This window comes from Lissotriton vulgaris, chromosome 3_1, assembly GCF_964263255.1.
Source record: "Lissotriton vulgaris chromosome 3_1, aLisVul1.2, whole genome shotgun sequence".
NCBI lineage: Eukaryota > Metazoa > Chordata > Amphibia > Caudata > Salamandridae > Lissotriton > Lissotriton vulgaris.
In genome coordinates, this window is record NC_141689.1 from 671,010,930 (window position 1) to 671,032,783 (window position 21,854).

At 47.6% G+C, this 21,854-nt stretch overlaps 1 protein-coding gene across 17 annotated transcripts in view; it reads left to right on the forward strand.

Annotated features, from left to right (window-relative positions):
* The window catches only part of PPIP5K2 (diphosphoinositol pentakisphosphate kinase 2), a 1,400,407-nt gene that overhangs the window by 969,989 nt on the left and 408,564 nt on the right, over positions 1 to 21,854 (forward strand). For 8 of the 17 annotated variants that reach the window (XM_086960983.1, XM_086960978.1, XM_086960981.1 and 5 more), the window contains exon 25: positions 1,309 to 1,479. The exons of 8 other annotated variants lie outside the window; for them this stretch is intronic. In XM_086960983.1, the coding sequence (XP_086817109.1) occupies positions 1,309 to 1,479 (171 nt within the window). Of the gene's footprint in view, positions 1 to 136; positions 1,159 to 1,308; positions 1,480 to 21,854 lie in introns of those variants that run through there. One more of the 17 variants, XM_086960993.1, reaches the window with a different exon arrangement.

Below are 21,854 nucleotides of genomic sequence, written 5' to 3' on the forward strand. Positions count from 1 at the left end.
AATTTAAAATATGAGAAAGGCATGGGTTAAAGTTGAATGGCAATTTATAGTTTCTGGATGTATGTTTGTGTGGCAAAGACGTGCATAAACAGCACTTTGGCAGCTGGAATCGGCAATAAGACCACTTTTTTTTCAGGGTGGAGGAAGGTGGGCTGGGACTTAGCTGAGCACATTTGAGGAAGCTAAATCCAGGAACAAAATCAAGATAAGCACACACAAAATGTCATTGCTGCAATCTTCAACTGTATTATTTGTGTGCTCTGTTGGTACACCTTAATCAGTTTCACAATTAATCCCTGTCATTAATTTTTTTTTCTAATGCTTCTACCATATATCATTTGTTTCTATTTAGATTGTAGTTGCTAAATTTGGCTCGTATTTGAAAGTCTGTCCTCCAGTGCTTTAAAGGCAAGGCGATGGCTTATACTGCTCCATATGCTAATATCTAAATTTCGCAGCTAACTTGCATTTGGTAATCTGAGCAAGAGAAATATTGTTTTTCTTTTTTACAAAAACCTAATTGAAAAGTGTAGGAGACATTGTCTTTCTGATGGGTTTGTCTTACATAAAATGTTGGATATAACAACATAGGAAAAACTGACCAAAGAGAGAGAGAGGCTAGATTGAAAAGGCACGTTATGCAGTAAGGTTTTGAAGACATTTCTGTGGCATGAGCTATAAGTTTGTGTTCCTGAAGCCCAAAAAGACATACATTAGGGGTCATGGTTTTGTTCTTAAGCTTGTTTAGAGAAGTATCAATACTTTTCCTCTTGTGATTTATGAGTGTATGCGTTGGAGAGTTGATTTGTAATGCAATAGTGCCAGATTAAGCCCACATTAAGCCTTCTTGGAATTTGGATCTGTGAAGAGCATGTTAATAGACTGCTGGTAGCAGATCTTGCAGATTGGTTAACATTATGCAATCGCATATGCACGCAGCATGAATCATTCATGCAAATTTAGCCTCAGTTTAAATGTTACCAGTATTTACTTTGCATTCTTCTTGCCAACGTGAAAAAGTTATCCATGATGTTCCTGTTTGCTGTACCTTATTTCAATGCCATGGCATGAGTGTTTTTGACTGCTCTTTGTGTAATTGGTCACTAAGATGTGTCCGTCTACAGAAAAACGCCCATTAAAGACCGATTTTTGTAGACCTACTATTGTCTCAGTGATCATTTACACTGTGATTTCAGCTTGGTGTACAAAGGGTGCAACAAACTGTATTATTTACTTTTTTGGTCATATGGCTCTAATGTTTCTAACTTTGCATGCTTTGCTGTTTTTTGCCCCTTTTCTCACTTCCAGGAAGAGAGCCCCCTGAGTGTGTCTAGCCCAGAGTGTATTGGTACCTGGATGCATTACACCAGTGTGGGTTCTGGGCGTCGAAGACGCAGATCAGGGGACCAAATCACTTCTTCCCCTGTCTCCCCTAAATCATTGGCTTTCACATCCAGTATTTTTGGCTCATGGCAACAGGTTTTTAAAATTTACTTCATTTAACATTTTATTACACACACAAAGCTGCAAACAAGTGTCTTTAAGGACATCTAATCCCTTTGTTTCAGATAAAAAAAAGTTTCATTGGTTCTATGAGTGAGCATTGTGAATTGGCAATTTCTTCATTTTACTGTTGAAAAGGTAAATGTGTTTTTCACACTATCTAACTTAATGAGAAAAGTGTTACCTACGTAAGAATCAATCTCCTATATATGGGGTTCTTTTTAGATGCAGCATAGTCCCATAAAATACTACGGCCCCCCTCTTAGGTTTAGTTGTCCTTGAAGACATTTAAAAAAGCATTGCTTAATTTGGTGATAGGTCAATGGGTTTTTTCTCCCTAAGGTGAATAACATAGTAGAATTAACTTAATTATGCTTTACATTTATAAATCCAGGGATGTGGAGTTTTCTTTCAAAGCATCCATATTTGTTTTCTAACCTTGCACTCATTTTGCAAAAAAAAACATTTTCATTCCCTTTAAATTTAACTTGTTATGCAACATAGATAAAAAGCAATAAGAAAGAAAAGAGCACTTGTTTAGATTAAAGATCTCTCTCTCTCTATACATATATATATATATATATATACATATATATATATATATATATATATAGATAGATAGATAGATAGATAATTATATATATATATATCTATATATATAGAGAGAGATTGTGTGTGTGTATATATATATATATATTTGTATTTGTATTTGTTTTTATATCGCTCATAGCTCACCATTAGGTCTCGTAGCGTATACATACATACACACATACACTCATATTAGCTGATTATGTGTCCGCAAAATTGAACAGATGAACGTATTGGCTGCTCCTTTATAAAAGTATGTCAAAATTGTGCATCAATATATCGCTTCTAAATGAGTGTTTCAATGGTTGAGTTTTACATAGCTTATCCTGAAACACCATACCATATTAAACTACTGAGTATCTCTAAATCATGAAGGGCAAGATGAGTTAGCACATTTTATTTTTCTGTGAATATTTGAGTTGGCTTTATATGTACATACAATGATACAACACACCCATTAATTTAACTGGTGTGTGCTGTGAAAAGGATTTAAAAGTGGACTGACTGAAGTAGACATTAAGGCTATTGAACTGTATGCTAACAAGGCAGAGATGATGGCTCTAGAAGCAGTGTACTTTACTATAGCAAACTACAAGTAAAAGGCAAATAAGGGCAAATCTTTTTAAATCCATTCTTCCTATATTTCCTGTGGAGTCACACTGTCTGAATTATCCTTTTATTTGATAGGATCATGAAACCTTTGTTTTTAAATGTGGGTGTTCCTGGCTGTATGTGGCTGTACATCATCATTAGTAAACCTCAGTATTTTTTCTTATTACTACCCCATACAAGGATGTTTTTGTATTTTTGCATTGCACATTAATCTACTTCCGTTTTGCCTTAACATGTTTCCATCTGCCTTACGATGGAATGCAGTGCTTTTTATGTTTGTTCTTTTTCTCTGCCTTTTCTCAACTTTCTTCCTGCAGAACGGTGGGAGGGGTGGAGAATTGATAGTGAAATCAAAGCATTGTCAGTAACAAATCAGATAACTAGTACTTTCACTGCTATTTCTACAAACCTTTTGAAAGCTTATCAACGTTTTTCAAAGTTAGATGTTGTATGTGTCCAATGCTTACATACATAGTCAGTATCACTTTAAGTGAGCATATCCTGTAGGCAAAGTCCCATCAACTCAAGAATCAACGTGTACCTTATCTCTTTATTGGTATTGACCATGAAGTACCGCAAGTTGTGTCCCAGCAGGAAGGCTCCATTTAAGCAGAGTTTTGTTTTTGTCACATACTTTTCACAACTCCTGATGTAGGTTGAAGGATTGTCAAAATCTACAACAGATGTTGCCCTCTCTCACATAGATAAAATATTGCTATGTCGATTTAAAAATATACACAGCACACATACTACCGAGCGTTTTAAAAGAGACCCTTTACAGATGCACAGTGTGTGTTTCATCTGAGGGTGAGCAACGATCATTCATTCCTTCGGACGGGTTCTTGTTCTTTCTGGTGCTTAGACTTCTTGCATTCTATCCATTACACCTTTTTGGAATTACTTGCACCTCAAGAACAGGAAAAAAGGTTCTCCAAAGAATGCTGTCATGTTAGTAGAATTTTGGAGCATACCAACTACTAGACATCTTAATGATATTAATACTAGTATATTACTAATATAATTACATAAGTTTGCTAACCACCACACCCAATTCCTGTTGCTTCCGCCTGTTAGTCAGGAAATAAAGATTAGCTTCTATCCTGCTTCCCCCCGTTTTGGGCAGTGTCATTCCTTACTTCGACTGTTGGTCCTTCCTGTAATGTAAATGTTTGAATACTAAGGAATAATGCCTCCCTCTAGCATGCATGCTGATGACAATGAACATTTCATCATGCCTGGTCATGCACTATAACTGTACATATATACACAAACACACACACACACTTTTACACTCGCCACCCAGCTCTAACACACTCAAATGCTACCAGTCAAACTTGTTAGGAAACATGGATAAAAAGCAATAAAAAAAGTAAAGAACACTTGTTTAATGGGAAAATGTAAATGGATATTGACTCTTACACTTAGTGATTCGAATTAAAGATACATATGTATGTATGTATATATATATATATATATATATATATATATATATATATATATATATATATATATATGCTTCATAGGTTGCTTGCTTATGTAGAGCTCATCCTAACCACATCCACCACCTTTGAATGAGTCAAAACCACTTTACCATGAACATCTTTGCTCCGCACTCATATTGCATCTAATCTCTTTACAAGAACAAACACCTGCCATCAGTATATGCATGACTCTTCAGGTGTTTTCTGGACAAATTGCGAGCGTTTCATCACCCTATTAATGTATAATGTGATAAAGTGTGTATAATAAAATAACGTCTGCCACTGTCATCTTTCAGGTTTTTAATTCATGCTTTTATTCTTTCGAGAATTCCCTTTAAATTGTCAGGCAATCCTTTTTAACTTCATCATGCTTTGCATTAGAATTATTTACACTTCACCCACAGAGGCCCTTCCAGAGGTTTTGCTGTACTTCTTGAGTGTCGGGTGTGTTCTGACTTAGTGGGCTCAATTTACTATAGTGTTTAAATATAGAGATATTTGAGAATGGGCCAATTAACTTGGATGATGAGATCCTTGATATCTGTCTGCAAGGCTTACTTTTGTTTGTGTCTATGCTGCTTTAGGTCTGTTAGCTAAACTCGTCCATATATCTTTCTGTTTGTGGAATGCCTATTCTATCTTGAGCAAGGTAACATTCATTATTCATCACTTTGATTCTCTTGGTCAATTGCATAGTTAGGATTTAGACCAGCACTTAGGGCACCTCTTCTCACTGAATTCACATTTCCCTATGCAGCTAACTGCAACCAAAAGCCAGGTGAGCTGGTCTTCTACTCACTAAACCACGGACAAGTGCAGCCACCCGAATATTAGCCTCCTCCTCTTCATCATCTTTCAAGTAACTGTTAACTAAAATGCTCATCCCCTTGAACACCCACACAGTACTTGTTGACCGCCCACCTGGAAAATGTGTCTTCTTTTTCAAGGACATTGATGATGTGTTAAAATACTATCAGCCTCTCTCTCACTCATTATTCTTTGCAACCTCAATCTCAGCCCTAAATATCAAAACACAATATCTTATTCAATCAGTTTGTCTCTGGCCAATCACTGAAAAATACATATTTCTTTCTGACACGCTCACATGGCAATTCACCGGACCTTATTGTTCGATCCAAAATATTCAACTACTCTCCATCTCCATTACTCTATCCACCGCCAATGCCATCACACACCTCAACCACCTCTACCCTTCCACTCAATACCCCATTACAAAACTGAAAAACTCCCCAAACATCCTGCCAGGACGATTAAATCAAATTCATGATAACCTCACATCCATAAGAAACTTTAGTTCACAAGGTGCTGAAGACAATATTTTACCTAGGCTCTCCAGTATTAATTTCACCTGTATCCCTGTTGTTCGCAGTTCAGGAAGACTCCATTTACCGGAGCATTACAAACATAAATGTTTACACTCCTTTGTAAAAATGGAGGAAACCCCTACCACATAAAACTTTCCATCCTCTAGAGAAGCCCTGAATTCACCATCAGGCTTGCAAAATCCACTTAAATTTAAAAAAAAAAATGTTTATAAACAAATGTTATTGTGTCAATTGCCAAATAAGTTTGGAGCTCCCAAACAAAGGAGACGATCGCCATATGTTACACCACATATTATTGATATTGACATCTGATTTATAACATGAAAGTTCTATAGTACTGTAAAACATGAACATTTTGAACCCAAACCCTGTGTGCTGCACCAAAGCTGCAATCTATTGTGTCTGTTACGTTGCTGTCCTATTGACGCATAAATTGCCCTCTCATACCCACCACTATCTAGCTTCCCACGGCACTAATGCTGATGCGTGTGTTCCTGTCAGGATTATAGGCTCCAGACATAGGACCCTGTACTCTGCCCATCGCTTCCAAATTTTGTAATGTTTCTGCGGGCAACCCCTAGCCTTAACACTTGTAGCTTCATGCCCATATAAAGGCCTAGCCCCTTTTTCCATGTCGGTCAGTAAACATGAGGCAGTGGCCCTTCACAACCTTGCGATAGCCCTCTCAGCCGGGGTAAGTCCCAGCATCAGTAAGTGACGCTTATAAATGTTGCCTCTGATACCATCTGTGATATGTAGGATTTCTAATCTTGGTGAGATGGGGACAACCCACCCGAGGACCTCTGAGAGGCACGCCATAACCTCCGCCAAAACTTTGTGAGTGCCGTACAATGCCATATCGTGTGTATAAGAGAACCTTCTGCTTGCCCACATCGCAAGCATTCAGGAGATTACACCAGACCCACCCTCCACAGTCTCTGCCTGGTGAAATATACCCGATGTAAGTACTTGAACTGGATAAGACGTAACTGCGCTGCTATCGCTGCACCTCGCGGGGACACCAGTGCCTCTGCCCAGTGGTCTCCATCTAATTGGCCTAGGTCTAGCGTCCACGCCTCTCTGTGTGTCCGGTGTGGTGGAGCTGTTCGTTACAAGGGAATGGTATAGTTTTGCAATTTTGTGATCACCTAGCTCTCCCATTAACACCTTGGCTTCAGTTGGGTTGAATTCAGGGATGGTAGCCAAATTCGAGATGTATGAGAGATGGCATGTCGAAATTGGAGATACTTGTAAAATTGCGGTTGAGGCCTATTTTACTCCTTTTGGAGATCTTGAAAAGATTTCAAGCTCTATCACTCATGACATCCCCAATGTAGAAATACAAATATTGTCCTAACTGTGGAAGCCAGCCAGTGTAGCTAACTGTGGCAGGCTACCATTGTGTCACAGAAGGGTCTCACCTGTTAATCTACTCCACCATCGCATCTTAGGGAGGTGTTATTTGCATAGTTTGAACACCACTTGTGTCGCATACGGCATAGTTCAGAGCAGCGGTCCCGAATATCAGTGTGTGTGAAGGGTTAGGTCTCCCATCAGCCAGCGCTCCACAGCAGCTGCCATAGGGTAGACTTACGGTAGTTCATGTAAAGGCCCGATGACGCTCCAAATATTTGCATAATACAGAGAAATCTCGGGTCTGTTAGAAAAAACAATACTTTGTTACCATGAGTCCCCGATCGACCACTCAAAGCCTCAGCACCTTGGCGTCAATTCTGACCCATGTTGTCAATGTCTCCATCGTTAGAGCAATTAGGTATGATTATAAGGGCCAATCCTGTCGGCTACCCCTTCCAATGGGGAATGTACATGAGGTTGAACTCGCCACCGGCACCTAGGCCATAAGGCTGGTATATAGTAACTTGAGGTATGATGGAAAGCGAGGCCCTATATATTAAGGTGGCGCAAAATAGCGAACCGATATGTCCAGCTGAGGGAATCGAACTCCCTGTCGATGTCCACTAGCAGCAACGCCGCTGGCCCCTTATAAGCGTCATTAGCCACTATGACATTGTGAGCTCTGCAAATATTATGGCAAGTGGCTCTCTGTAGTATAAAGTCGGCTTGGTCCGGATCGACCAACTTTATTATTTGCGGCTGTAAGCGGTTGGCCAGTATTCTGGCTTCAACATGTAATAATGATATGGGGCGATATGAAGTGTGCTGCTCCAGAGATAGACCAGGCTTGTGAAATACAGCCACCTCGGCGTGTCTTCTGTTCCGCAGGAGACAGCCCTGTTCCACCGCTTCATTTACGACCGCTAGGAAATGAGGGCCCATTTGGGAAAAGTAGGTCCTAAAGAATTAACATGGAAATCCATTTGGGCCCAGCGCCTTGCCTGAATGCAAGTCTCCCGGTGCGGCGTCTAGTTCTTCCATCGTAAGAGGGACGTCTAGGTCCACTCTCGCCTCACTGGAAAGGGCACTTGGTGGTAAATCATCTATGAAGCATTGTATAGTTTCCTCCGGTAGGACCTCCTTGGGGGCGTATAACTCTGCAAAGCTAGTGGCGATCAATGCGGGGTCAATAATCACCTCTCCTTCTGGACCAAGTATACTGGGGATAGACTGGGGTTGAAGAGCCATTTGGCCAAGGCGGTGCAGCAGTCTGCTTGATTTGCTTGATTTGTCCCCCCCATTATTAAATCCTACCGCGAGATATCAGCCAGGCCTCGTCCAGCAATTCACTTGTGTGACTCTGCTGCATAAGTTATAGCTGACAACTCACCAGACCCTGGTTCTCCCCTCGACTGCGCTGCTCAAACTCTATCAGTTGAACTTCTGATCTCAGAAGTGATTCCTGGGGACGTTTGCGCAACGCCGTGCAAAAGGAAACATCTATGCCACGAAGCGTCGGCTTCATGGCCTTCCACCGTGTCCCGGCTGCATCTACCGATCACACAATAATCTCCAAGTATTGCTCAATCGCCTGATGTATGTGTGCCTGATATTGTTCATCCCGCAGCTGCCAAGGGGATGGGCGCCATCAGACGGCCTGTCTCCCCGGGCCCATCTGTATCCCAAGCACCACCGAAGAGTGATCCGACAGGCCCCTTGGTAGGATCTCTGTGGTCCTTACTTTGTGGGCAGCACTAGAAGGTAAAAATATATAATCAAGGCGGGAGTAGGAATCATGCAACCCGGAATAATACATGTACCCCTGTTCCTCCAGGTGGAGTCTCCTCCACTCGTCTGTCCAGCCCATCCCCTTCACGTGAGAGCCCAACCTTGTGACCTTCTGAGTGCATGTGCTCCCTGTCTCTCGCCATCTATTCTTGGTCAGGTCCATTACATTGTTCTAGTGCCCTCCCACTACTGCTAACCACTCCGGTACCTGACCAAATCATAGTCAGGCGCTCTACCAGGGACCACGACAAGTGTGGGGGAGGCATAGACGCTGCCTAGAACCAATTGTTAGACATGTAGGGTGACCGTAATGAAAATGTACCTTCCCTGTGTATCCGCCCATGACCTATCGTGCCCATATGGGACCCTGCAATGAATCAATACCACCACTCCACGGGACCCCCTAGTGAAGCCCGAATGGAAGACCTGGGTGTATCTGTACCTAGAGAGGCACAGCGTTTTGGTACCCAATAGGTGGGTCTTGGAGCAACAGGATGTCAGCTTGATATTGTTTGGCCTGTCGGAGAATTGCGCCTCGTTTTATTTTGTCCAAGACCCCTCTCTCATTCCAGCCAACCGAGTAGCAGCATAGGAGGCCAGTGCATGGTCGCAGCTAAGTAGGTAACTGTAGCGTGGTGTATTGGTGCTGCACAAATAAGAAATGTAATTTCCCTAAATCCCCCGCCACTTCCATCCTCCCCCCCCCCCCACCCCACCACACCTCAAACCGGTTGAAGTACCTGTCACGGCAGGGGTGAAGGGCCGATCCCGACGGGGGCCCGCGACCCACCGCCGCCAATGATTCCCCAATAACCAGCCCATGAACATCAGGCGTTCCCCTGGACTAGAGACAGTCTGTTAAGAGTACTAGCCCCCTCCACCTTTCCCCATAAGCCTGTGTCCACATTTCGAGTGATCTCCCCATGTGTCAGTTGACTAGCAAGCTGCATTCTCATGTTGAGCGCCGAGGTTTCTCTATTGAGGTCGCTGCAGGACCTAGAGCGTCGTCTTGATCTCGATCTTCTGTTCCCCTTTATTTCAGGCTTTGGTTGTCTGCGGACTACATCACCAGAGGATGAATCTGATTCCAAGCGGGGCGGTGTATTAATCCAAGTTTTCACTGTTTCGTTCGTCCAGGAAAAGACTTCCTCAGGAGTCTCAAAGAAGAATGTGCGAGACCGAAACACCACTCTCAGCCTGGCTGGGTACAGCAGCGCATACAGGAGTTTCAAATCCCTTAGGCGGGCCTTAGCCGCTGTGAAGTATTGTCGCCTCTGTTGGACTAGCCTGGTGTAGTCCGGAAAAATCAGGATATGGCTGGAGGCGTATGAAGGGACTGTCGTTATAGGTCACAATCTTGGCAATGACGGGTCTTGGCCTAGCGCCGGGGGGCGGCATCTGCAGTAATGTCCTGTGGGCCCTCTCAATTATGAAGCATTGTGATATCGAGTCTGGGGGCAGCCAGTCTGTAAGCCACTGGGTTAAGAAGTGCACCATATCATTGCCTTTGCACCCCTCCGAAAACCCCACAAAGCGTTAGTTGTTCCTTCTAGCCCAGTCCTCTCATGAGGGTCTCCAGAGGTGCCACCTTTTTTTGCAAAGTAGTAACGGTATCCTCGACCCCAGACAGCCTTGTTTCGGTCTCTGTGATCTGCTCCACTGCCTTACGTAAGTCTTGCCGGATAAGCATGACATCGGATCCCACTGCCCCAATCTTGGCATCCAGTGTATCTCTGGCTTGCGTTATAGCAGCCATTAATGCAGCTAATCCGGCATTGCGCCGGCCGAGCCACAGCCACATTTATCCGGCGCCTAGGCCTCTGCGCCAGTGTAGCGGTCCTGGGTGCTCTGTTTTGAGGAGCCCCAGGGACCTTATCTTTAGTTATGGTGGTGTTCCCTGCTTGCCCAAGGAGCCAGGCACCGACTGCGCCGGCGTGCATCCGTCCAATGGCTCGGGCCAGCCCTTCATTGCAAGCTGCTCCGGTTTTGCCAATGGCGGGGGGGCCTGCACACACTCCACCCGGATGGCTCGGGTGGCTGTTTCTAGGGTGACTAAGGCCAGTGAAGAGGATTCCCACCCACAAACCTCACCGGAACCTAGCCGGGCCGCTTCTGCAGGATGTCACGCCCCCTCCCTCCCCTAGAGGGCGCCCGCTCACCTTCCAGCCTCTGATCTGAATCCTCCCTTTCTTCAGGCCTGGCCCAGGTCCCAAGCCAGGTCCAGTCGTCACTCGCTCCTCGCCAAGTAAAGTCAATCATGGCGGACTATCCTCCCCCTGGGCCCCTTGGTCCAAATGTGCTTCTGGCAGGCCAGGCCCCGCAGGCCCAGTCTGCAATCGCAGCGATTTGGTGACACAGAAGAGCCACGGAGTGCATTTGATGGGTCCCAGGAAATTCCCCCAGGGGAGCAGGTCCACCGTGCAGCAATGGGCCACAGGGCCCGCCCCCAACAGTATCTTCGGCCGCAGGGCCGGGCAGGACTCCTCAACCCTGCCTGGCAGCGCAAACAGCCACCGCCAGCTCCCGCCGCCCGATCTGGCTGCTGATTACAGGAGGCGCGCCTCCAGTTTCCCCCACGGAGTGTCACTCACCACCAGGCTGCCACACTGGTCACCACACCTCCCCGGTGCAAGCGCCACGGTCACGGCCCAGCCGCCGCCACTGGCTGACCTCTCTGTGGGCGAGGTCTCCCCGCACCCTTAAGTGGGCCTGGCGGACCCCCTCGCCGCAACACACACCTCAGGTTCACCGGCATGGCTCCAGGTTAAAGCGGCTACCTAAGTCTCTCCACGGCCTCAGGACTCCTGCCGCAGCGTCTCCACCAAGCCACGCTGCCAGGTGGCCTCAACCGCAGCCCAACTCCGTCCGGCCAGCACGTCTCCCGGTGTCCCTGTTCGCCTCCACTGCTGCCTTCCACGATTGTGGTGTCGATGGAGATCTTCCAAGCCGCCACAGGGCTGATAAGGTTGGATATTCGAAGGATTAGAGAATGGGCTACTGGAGCTCCCCTAAAGCGCGTCCACCATGTTGGACAGCTAGGCCACTTCCTAAAATCCACCTTTTTTTAAACAGTTAACCTCCTCACTATGCTCTCAGCCTCATTATCTCGTCCACTCCATCACACACTTGTCTCCTTACCTGTTGTACCTGTAACACATTCCTTCTTTTTGGCTAAATATTTTGCAACTTCTCTTTAGTGAACTTTAATATTAGAACTAACATTAAACACTTCACTTAAACCCCCCATTACATTTCTCGTACTGTTCCCAATATCTCTATTAACCCCTGAAGTTTCTTGCCCACATCTTCATCTGAACTAATAACGAAACCATACAGCTCACCATCTGACCTCTTCAGTCACCAGATCTTAAAACTTCCCTGCTCATTTGCCATCTTGGCTTGCATCTCTTTTCAACTACTCTTACCAACACGGGCACAGACCTATCTCGCTTTCAAATGTGCACTAGTCATACCTCTACTGACAAATCCAACACAGACCATTCTGCTCCTACTTACGCAGTCTCCTTCCTCCATTTCTTACAAACAATATAGTGAACTCATGTTTAACCACTTTCCTCACAACTTTGTGATCCCCTTCAATCTGGATGTGTGCGCTACTTTTCCCCAAAAACTTTTTCTGCAATATTTCCAACTTGATAACTTCTGCCTACTACAGTCACCTTTTCTCCAGTTTCAACTTGATCTCCCTGTTGCATTTAGAAGTATTGATTATTCACCTCTCTGTAAACTTCATCATATCTCTCAAACTACTCCCTTACTGCATCTGGAGCCTCTTAGTTCTTCATCCTTTCTCCTTTTTCAGTGGGTACCTGTTGGCTCATGTCCTCTTTTCCCTTCATACCTCACCCCTCAGCCGAATCATTACTTCTTTTCACTTGTTACCCAAATCTTTCTCTGTTTACCCAAGTTGACTTGCATCATTGCTTTGTGTGCATTGCCATCAATGTCTCCTGGAAATTGTGTGTACAGCCGTGTCACAATATGGGTATTTTGCAGTGTGGTGTGAATCATTTGCAGGGTATTTAGTTGCGTCGACTCGCTTCAATATGTCGAATAGAGTTTCTTAATGGTTCCTTGCAGTGTATGGTAGGTAAGCTGGAAAAGTAACGTCTGATTGCTAATGTACAGTAGTTATTTAGGCTCTACAAAGGTGCCATTAGCATACAGGTCTCCCATTTTGTCTAAACCCACTTGCCGTAGTAAGTACGTTCCTACTTTTTCTTGGGTGACAGATAACTCTGGATGAAATTTTAATGGCAACCCCGGTACGTACAGTGGCAGTTTATATGCCATCTTTTGCCATGCTTCATTAGTAGTATCGATAATGTTGATTGCGTAAGGGTGTATTCGGGCACGTCGATGTGGTAGAATATTACTTAGTGGAATGGGGTGCAAATAGCCGTCTTCAATTGCTATATGGGAAAGATATGGGATGGGGTAATACCAATAATGCGTGTATTGCGCTTGGGCACATAGATAATAGAGGAGGAAATCTGGAACCTTAAAAGCTCCTATAGAGAACAGTAGTGTTGGGGCACGTAACACTATACATGCTTGTTTGCCCGCCCATATGAGGCGAGTTACCATAGCAGTCAATCTTTGAAATACAGCCGTCGGCGGGGTGATGGGGATATTATTAAAGAGGTAGAGGAGTTTAGGTAGAACGACCATCTTGACAACGGGCAGGCGGTCTGCCAGTGATAAGGGTAGTTGTATCCAGCACTCCACCTTTTCTTCAAGCTTACTAATTGCTGTCCCATAGTTTGCGCAAATAACTGTTTCTGCGTCACGATGGTACCATACACCAAAATATTTGACTGGGTCTGTTTGCCATTCGAGTGAGAACTCTGCTGGGTGTTGGTGGGTGGTATCTGTTAATAGGATAATAATGGATTTAGTCCAATTAATTTGGAGGCCGGAGTGATGACCAAATTTAATATATTCTCTTATTAGCGGGGACAGGTTTGTAGCCTGGTTTTTAATATACATATCACCATATCATCTGCATATAGTGAAATATTGAGTGGTGGAAATTGCAGAGCTGAATATGTATGACCCTGCAGTATTTTGCACGCCTGTGGTTCCAGGGCAATTGCTAAGGGCAGCCTTGACGTGTGCCTCGTTCAATTTGTATAGCATCAGATACGCATTTATTAACTTTCATCCGTGCTGTGGGCTTTGTATATAATATCTGCATCCATTGTAAAAAAGATTGGGGGAAACCCATTTTTTGCAATATGGTGTTAAGATACGTCCATTCAATCGATTGAATGCTTTTGCTGCATCCAGTTGGACTGCAGGTGCTTAAAGGTCCGGAGCCAGATAGTGTGATAGGTCAAATAGTGTTCGGGTGTTGTGGGCGGTGGATCGACTGGGTACAAATCCCGACTGGTCTTGAAGAACTATATTAGTCATTAGTGGTTGCAGGCGCTTTGCAAGCAGTTTGGCTAAGATTTTAGTGTCAGTGTTTATCTGAAAGAGACACGTTAGTGATAGATTCCTTACCTTAGAATATCCCCAGGCGTCAGACTGGATCCGAAATTTTTTGCGTAGCAGTAGCCTTGTGCATCGGTAGGCGTCGTCTGCGGATCCGCGTCCGTCGTCAGCGCCGTGATGACGTCGTCGGAGTACTTAGATGCTGCCTCCGCGTGCTGATGTCAGTTCTTCTTTTTTCCGCGCCAGCTAGCGCAGATCTGGAAAAAGTTGTACCCAAGTCACTTTTTGACTAACTTTTTTGAGATCCTTTTTGATCCATTTTTCGAAGTCTATCGACTCAGACGGTGCCGGTAGGGATGCCCGGGTTCAAGCCCTGCGCCGACTGCAACCGACTGATGTCGGTTACCGACCCCCATCGCCGGTGCCTGCACTGTTTGGGCCTGGACCACGACGACAAGTCTTGCTCCGACTGCCGGGCCCTGACGTCTAAGGCTAGACGGGAGCAGTCCCGTAAGCGACTCGAGCTTCGGCAGTCTTCCCCACGCCGCTCAAGGTCCCGGTCCGAAAGGAGGTCGAGGGACCGGTCGCGGAGCCGGAGCCCCCACAGTTCCGGGAGTCGTCATCGGTCTTCAGGCTCAAAGTCCTCAGGTAAGAGGCACAAGAAGTCGAAGAGGCATCATCGCTCTTCTGACTCCCCCCGACGCTCGCGCGACTCGGCCGGGGGTTCGTGCCACACCGCCCTCGCGGCTCCGCTGGAGCCGCAGGTGTCGCGGCCTGCCCCACACCCGCCGGTCCCTGGACAGGACGCGACGCCGGGGGAGATTGCTGACTTCCTCATGGCCATGAGGTCGCTCGCTCCTCCGTCGGGTTTTGCGGCGCCTTCGGGCCAAGTGGTTCCGACTGGGTCCCCACGCGGGCCGGGTGCTCCGGCACCGGCGCCGTCGGCGACTTTGGTCCTGACGCCGCAGGGCCCCACTGGGTCCGGTTCTGGATCCTCACTGAGGTCCTTAGACCGCAGTCAAGCTAGGCCGAGCCTCTGCTGACGTTTAATGAGGCCTTGTCAGACGTTCCTTTGGGCACTTGGTCCAGGCCCGCCACAGGACAGCCTGTGGATAGGAACGTGGCCAGACGCCACCGCCCGGTTCCGGGTGACCCTTGCTTTCTGTCTACCCATCCCACCCCTGAGAGCCTGGTTATCTAGACCTCCAATTCTCAGACCGCATTCCCGTCGTCTCCCCCCGACCGGGAATCTAAGAGGTACGAGAATTACGGGAAGAAGATATTCTCCTCCCTAAGTTTGGGATTGCGGTCCGTTAATACTGTGTGCCTCTTGGGCCGCTACACCCACTCTCTGTGGGACACACTCGCGGACGTGCTGCCACACTGCCTGTTGGAGGTACGGGCTAAACTCGGCCAAGCCCTGGTGGAGGGCCGGGATGCAGCACGGTATTCCATCCGGTGTGGGCTGGACACTACCGACTCTCTGGGCAGAGTGATGTCAACGACGGTGGCGATTCGTCGTCACGCTTGCTTGAGGTCCGCCAATTTCTCGGCCGATGTCCAAAACACACTTATGGACATGCGTTCGATGGCCGTCGCCTCTTTAGCGACAAGGCAGACCATGCGCTTGAGTGTTTTAAGGACTCCAGGGCTACGGCCAATTCCTTGGGCCTCTCGGCCCGCGCCAGCAAATGGGTGCCTTTCGCTCCTTTCGCGGCCAAGGAAGGGGCGCCCCCCCACGTGCCGCCAGCCACGCACCGCAGTCTAATATCCAACGCAGTGGCGGACGTGGAAACCGCCGTGGCGGTGGTCGGGGTCCACGGCGAGGCCCGTCCACACCTACCCCTGCAGCATCCACCTCAAAACCTTCCTAGTCCGTGCTTTCAGGCCCATGTGACGCCAGTGGGGGACAGGATTCGCCATCACCTCCACCACTGGCGCATTGTCACATCGGACAGGTGGGTGCTGCAAATCGTCCGAAGGGGCTACTCCCTCCCCTTCGAGACGTCCCCTCCAGCCATGCCACCGCATGTCGGGGGATCACTTGACACTTCTGCGGGAGGAAGTTACGGCCCTCTTGGCCAAGGGGGCCATCGAGCGCGTTCCTGGGCCAGAAGTAGGTTGTGATTGCCCTTCTTGGGTACCAGAAAGTAGTGGGAGTAACAAAGGGGGCCTACGCCCTATCTTGGACCTATGGAACGTCAACAGCTTCCTCCGGAAGGAGAAGGTCAAGATGCTGACATTTGCTCAGGTCTTATCTGCCCTAGACCCTGGAGACTGGATGGTAGCGCTGGACTTGCAGGACGCTTATTTTCACATCCCCGTCCTGCCGGCCGACCGGCATTACCTGCGGTTCACGGTAGGCCACGAGCACTTTCAGTTTACCGTGCTCCCCTTCGGCCTTACCAGTGCCCCACGAGTGTTCACGAAAGTGATGGCGGTGGTCGCAGCTCATCTGCGCAGGTTAGGGGTTTCAGTCTTCACCCTACCTTGACGAATGGTTGTTGAAGGCGGGCTCGCCCCAGACAGTCGTCAGCCACCTCCAGACTGCGGCCGACCTCCTGCACCTGCTGGGGTTCTCCATCAATGGCCCGAAGTCACACCTGTGTCCCTCTCAGCAGCTCCTTTTCATCAGAGCGGTTCTCGACTCGGCACAGTTTCGGGTTTACCCACCCAAGCAGCGGGTTCGCGATATACAGGCTCTAATTCCACTCTTTCAGCCTTTATCCCGAGTCTCGGTCAGGTCGACACTGCGGCTTCTGGGGCTGATGGCCTCCTGCATCCATCTGGTGCATTACGCCCGGTGGCGGATGCGGGCTCTGCAGTGGGACCTGAAGTTTCAGTGGGCCCAGCATCAGGGCAACCTGTCCGACCTTGTCCTGATCTCAGAGGTCACTGCTAGACAGCTGCAGTGGTGGCTCACGGACTGCGATTGGGTCAGCGGCAGATCCCTCTCCCTTCCCCAACCGGAGCACGTACTTGTTGAGAAGGACGTTTCCATCCAGGGCTGGGAGGCCACATGGGAGAGGACTCTGGTCTCCGGCGGAGTCCCGGCTCCATATCAACCTTTTGGAGCTGCGGACGGTTCATCTAGCACTGAAGGCATTCCTCCCCTCTGTCCGGGGAAGTGTAGTGCAGGTGTTCACGGACATCACCACCGCCATGTGGTACTGCAACAAACAGGGCAGGGTGGGGTCGTGGACCCTCTGCCAGGGGGCTCTGCACCTCTGGCAGTGGCTGGAACATCAGTGAGTGATCCTGGTGGTTCAACACCTGGCAGGTTCTCTGAAAGCCAGGGCGGACAAACTCAGCCGCATGTGCATGATGGATCACGAATGGCATCTGAACTCTGACGTGGCGCAAGGTCTCTTTCAGCAGTGGGGAGAGCCTTGGTTAGATATATTTGCCGCTGAAGAGAACGCGCAATGTCATCAGTTCTGCGTGTTGGAATTTCCAAAGCGGCACTCGCTCGGAGACGCTTTTCGTCGCGAGTGGAGTTGCGGTCTGTTGTACGCCTTTCCGCCTATACCACTTCTGCCCAGAGTGCTGAAGAAGATCAAGCGCGACCGGGCACAAGTCATCCTTGTGGCTCCGGACTGGGCACGAAGGTACTGGTATCCCGAGCTACTCAGTATGTCAGTCGATCCCCCGGTTCGTCTGCCTCTTCAGGAGGACCTTCTGTCGCAGCAGCAGGGGACAGTCCTCCACCCGAACATGTCCAGTCTCCACCCGAACCTGTCCAGTCTCCATCTCCATGCTTGGAGATTGAGCGGCGACAGTTGAGGCCATTTGACTTGCCTCCTGAAGTCTGTAACATCATTCTGGCAGCCAGGCGTCCCTCCACAAAGTCGGTATACGCCTGTAAGTGGAACAGATTTGTGGCATGGTGCACAGCAGAGGCTGTGGATCATCTCTCTGCTCCTCTTTCTGAGGTTCTTCTCTTCCTTCTTTCTCTTGCCCAGCAGGGCTCTGCTCTGGGCACTATCAAGGGCTACCATTCTGCCCTTTCAGCCTGCCTAAGGCTGCCTGATCAACCATCTTTGTTCAAGTCACCTATTGTAAATCGATTTCTGAAGGGCATAACAAACACGTTTCCACCTGTTCCCTTCGTGATACCTCAGTGGGACTTGAACCTGGTTCTTACTTTTCTGATGTGCGCTCCCTTTGAGCCACTTCACAAGTGTCCTATCCGCTTTCTTACCTTGAAGACTGCCTTCCTGGTTGCCTTCACCTCTGCCAGGAGAGTGGGTGAGCTCCGGGCTCTTTCCTCTAAGCCTCCTTCCTTTCGGTCCATCCGGACAAGGTTGTGTTGCGGACAAGGCCCTCTTTCCTGCCCAAGGTAGTCACAGCCTTCCACATCGGGCAGCCCATCACCTTGCCCACCTTCTTTCCGCCTCCGCATCCCTCCAAAGAGGAAGAGAGGCTCCACTGTCTGGACCCAAAACTTGCGCTCTCTTACTATCTGGATCGCACACGCCAGTTCCGGGTGGATGACCAACTCTTCGTTGGTTACGTGGGTGCTAAGAAGGGAAAGGCGGTGCACAAGCAGACCATCTCACGGTGGATCATCTTGTGTATACAGGCGTGTTACTCCTTGGCTAAGAAGGAACCCCCTGTTGGGCTACGGGCTCATTCCACTCGGGCCATGGCGACTACAACTGCCCTGGGCCGAGGAGTGCCCTTGCAGGACATTTGCCAGGTAGCTACGTGGGCCTCACTGCACACGTTTGCAAGACACTATTGCCTGGACAGCCAAGTCCGGAGGCATGGCTTCTTTGGCCTTTCTGTCCTCCAGGACTTTCTGGTGTGATTATTGGTTCGCAGACCCACCACCGGGGTTGGTATTGCTGGGGTATCTATTCTAAGGTAAGGAATCTATCACTACCGTGTCTCTTTCAGATGCACAAGTTACTACTTGTGTAACGGTATATCTGTAAGAGACATTAGTTAGTGATAGATTCCTTACCGACCCAACCATTCTCCCCGTTCTGCGAACCGATATCTAGGGTTAAGGTCATCCCCTTTCAGGGCCCTAGTTTCATTGGCACAGGTGTTGGTTTTTAACATGGCTCTGTGTTTCTGGCACGGAAAAGCTGTGTCTAAGAACTGACGTCAGCAAGCGGAGTTCGAGTCGCTTGCGGGACCGCTCCCGCCTAGCTTTCGAAGTCAGGGCCCGGCAGTCGGAGCAGGCCTTGTTGTCATGGTCGACACCGAGACAGGGGAGACACAGACAGTGAGGGTCGGTGACCGACATCAGTCGGTCGCAATCCTCACAATGTTTGAAACCTGGCATCCCTATCAGCACCGTCCGGAGTCGCAAGACTCAAGAAAAATTATCAAAAGCATCAAAAAAAGGTTAGTCAAAAAGTGACTAAGTACTGCTTTTTATCAGATATTTGCTTGCTGGCGCTGAAAAAATAAGAACTGACGTCAGCACGCGGAGGCTGCGTCTAAGTACTCTGACGACGTCATCACGGCGCCCACGACGCCGACGATGGACGCGGAGCCGCAGACGACGCCTACCGACGCGCAAGGGTACTGCTACGCAAAAATGTCCGGATCCAGTCTGACGCCTGGGGATATTCTAAGGTAAGGAATCTATCACTAACTAATGTCTCTTACAGATATATCGTTGCACAAGTAGTAACTTGTGCATTAAGGATCATGGCCTGTACGATTCACACTTCTCAGGATCTTTATCGGGTTTCAGTAGGGCAATGAGCATGGCTTCTCTCAGTGTGGGGGGTACAATTTGGTTGCTATGGGTGTCCCCATACATTTCTACAAGTTGAGGTGCAAGTATGTCGATATATGCTTTATAAAATTCGCGGGTAAAGTGCCTGGCCCTGGCGCCTTACCGACAACGACAACCAGGCTATCATAACATCTTCCAGATAAGACATAATCTCAGGTTGTGTGGCCGTAGCGTGTGATGCATAAAGATCGCCATATGTGTCCACAAATGCCCTTAATATGCCCTTTGTATTGTAGTGGGGTGTGCCATTATCATCTTTTATTGAAATGACCGCATGCGTCTTATGTCCTGTACAGATTTTATTTGCCAATACTCGGCCTGGCCTGCCCCCTTCGCCATACGTGCATGCAGTGTGTCGTTTTGAGATATATTTGAGTTGATCTGCAAATTCTTGGTATTTTGACATATTCTTCCTAGTATCACTGTGGATGGGCATATTATGTGTCTGTTCATATTTCCGTTCTAAGGCTCCCATTTGAATCTCGCGTTGGGCGAGCTGGGCTCGGATGTCCGCGTTGGTGCTAATACAGACTCCACGTATGGTATCTTTAAATACTACTCATAATAAACTGGGATCGTTTGTGGATGCTTGATTAAATGTAAAGTAGTCAATAATAGCTTGTGCAATGGCGCCAGTGTATGAAGAGTCTAACAATGCTTTGGAGTGGAAGCGCCATACATATGGTGAAGGTGTGTAATGGGGAAGTTCAATAGTCAGCAGTGCTGGTTTGTGATCAGAGAGGGTTTTAGGCAAGTGTTGGATATGTCCTGTCCAAGATGTGACCTCTTCTGTCCCTAGCCAGTAATCAATACGCGACCAGCTGTTGTGAATCGTGGAGCTATGCGTGGCCTCCCTGTGATGAGGATATCTCATCCTCCAAATATCTACCAACTTAGATTCGATCATAATGTCCTGCACCACATTCACTGCTAGTTTATGTGATTCTCTGGAAGCGTCCGTCCTGTCTTAAGTGTTCATTTAATGAGCGGTTGAGATCCCCACCCCATAGTAAGGTCATTTTAGGTAAGTCATCCAGTTTGCGCCATAGTGATTTATAAAACCCTGGATTGTCCACATTCGGCCCATAAGTATTGATTAAGCCTATGCGGTACCCTCTAATATGTCCAGTAACAATAATATACCGCCCCAAGTCATCTGCCATGGTATGATCTATGTGGAATTGCGTCCCCTTCTTTACTAATATTATCACGCCTCTAGAGTAAGATGAGTATGAGGAGGTTAGAATTGTTTCCGCCCACTTGCACCCTATAATACACTTACTGGAAGGGGCCAGATGAGATTCCTGCAGGAGAGCGAGGTCTAATTGCATCCTGTCTAGATAGGCAAATATCTGGCGTATTTTTTTCGGGTTATTAGGCCCCCTAACATTCCATGATAGTAAATTAATATGCGATGGTTGCAATCTTTCTATAGTTGTTGGTATGGATTATTCTCGTGGTGTGGATTTGTTTCCTGCACATGTCTTGTACACCTGTTTTAGCTATCAATAGCATGGTAGTGAATGAATGGTTATTAGAGATTTGAACGGTTGCAGTGTATTGAAGATAAGGTAGCCTGTTAAACAAAGAACGTTCCCATCCCCCCACCCCCTCACACTTTGAGACATGCCCATTTCAACAATGCCAACATAACTAGAACTGGGTTGGGATGTTCCCTCTTGGGGGGGATCCGCCGAGTTCGTGCATCAGCATCCACCTCAGTGGATGTAGTCGGGTATTACATAATGAGTTCAGGTGCATATTTTGACATAAGGGTTGTGCCCAGTTTATTAAAGACAACGTTCTATGTGCCTTCTGCAGTCACGGTAGATAGCGTTCATATGGTGACCCACATAACCCAATATCACGGCGTTGTATTTGCCAGGGAGACTGTAGGGGGCCTCGGATGATAATGCACAATTAAGAGGCCCAATTAGACTGCCCACCGTGAGATATGCTAGGTGTCCA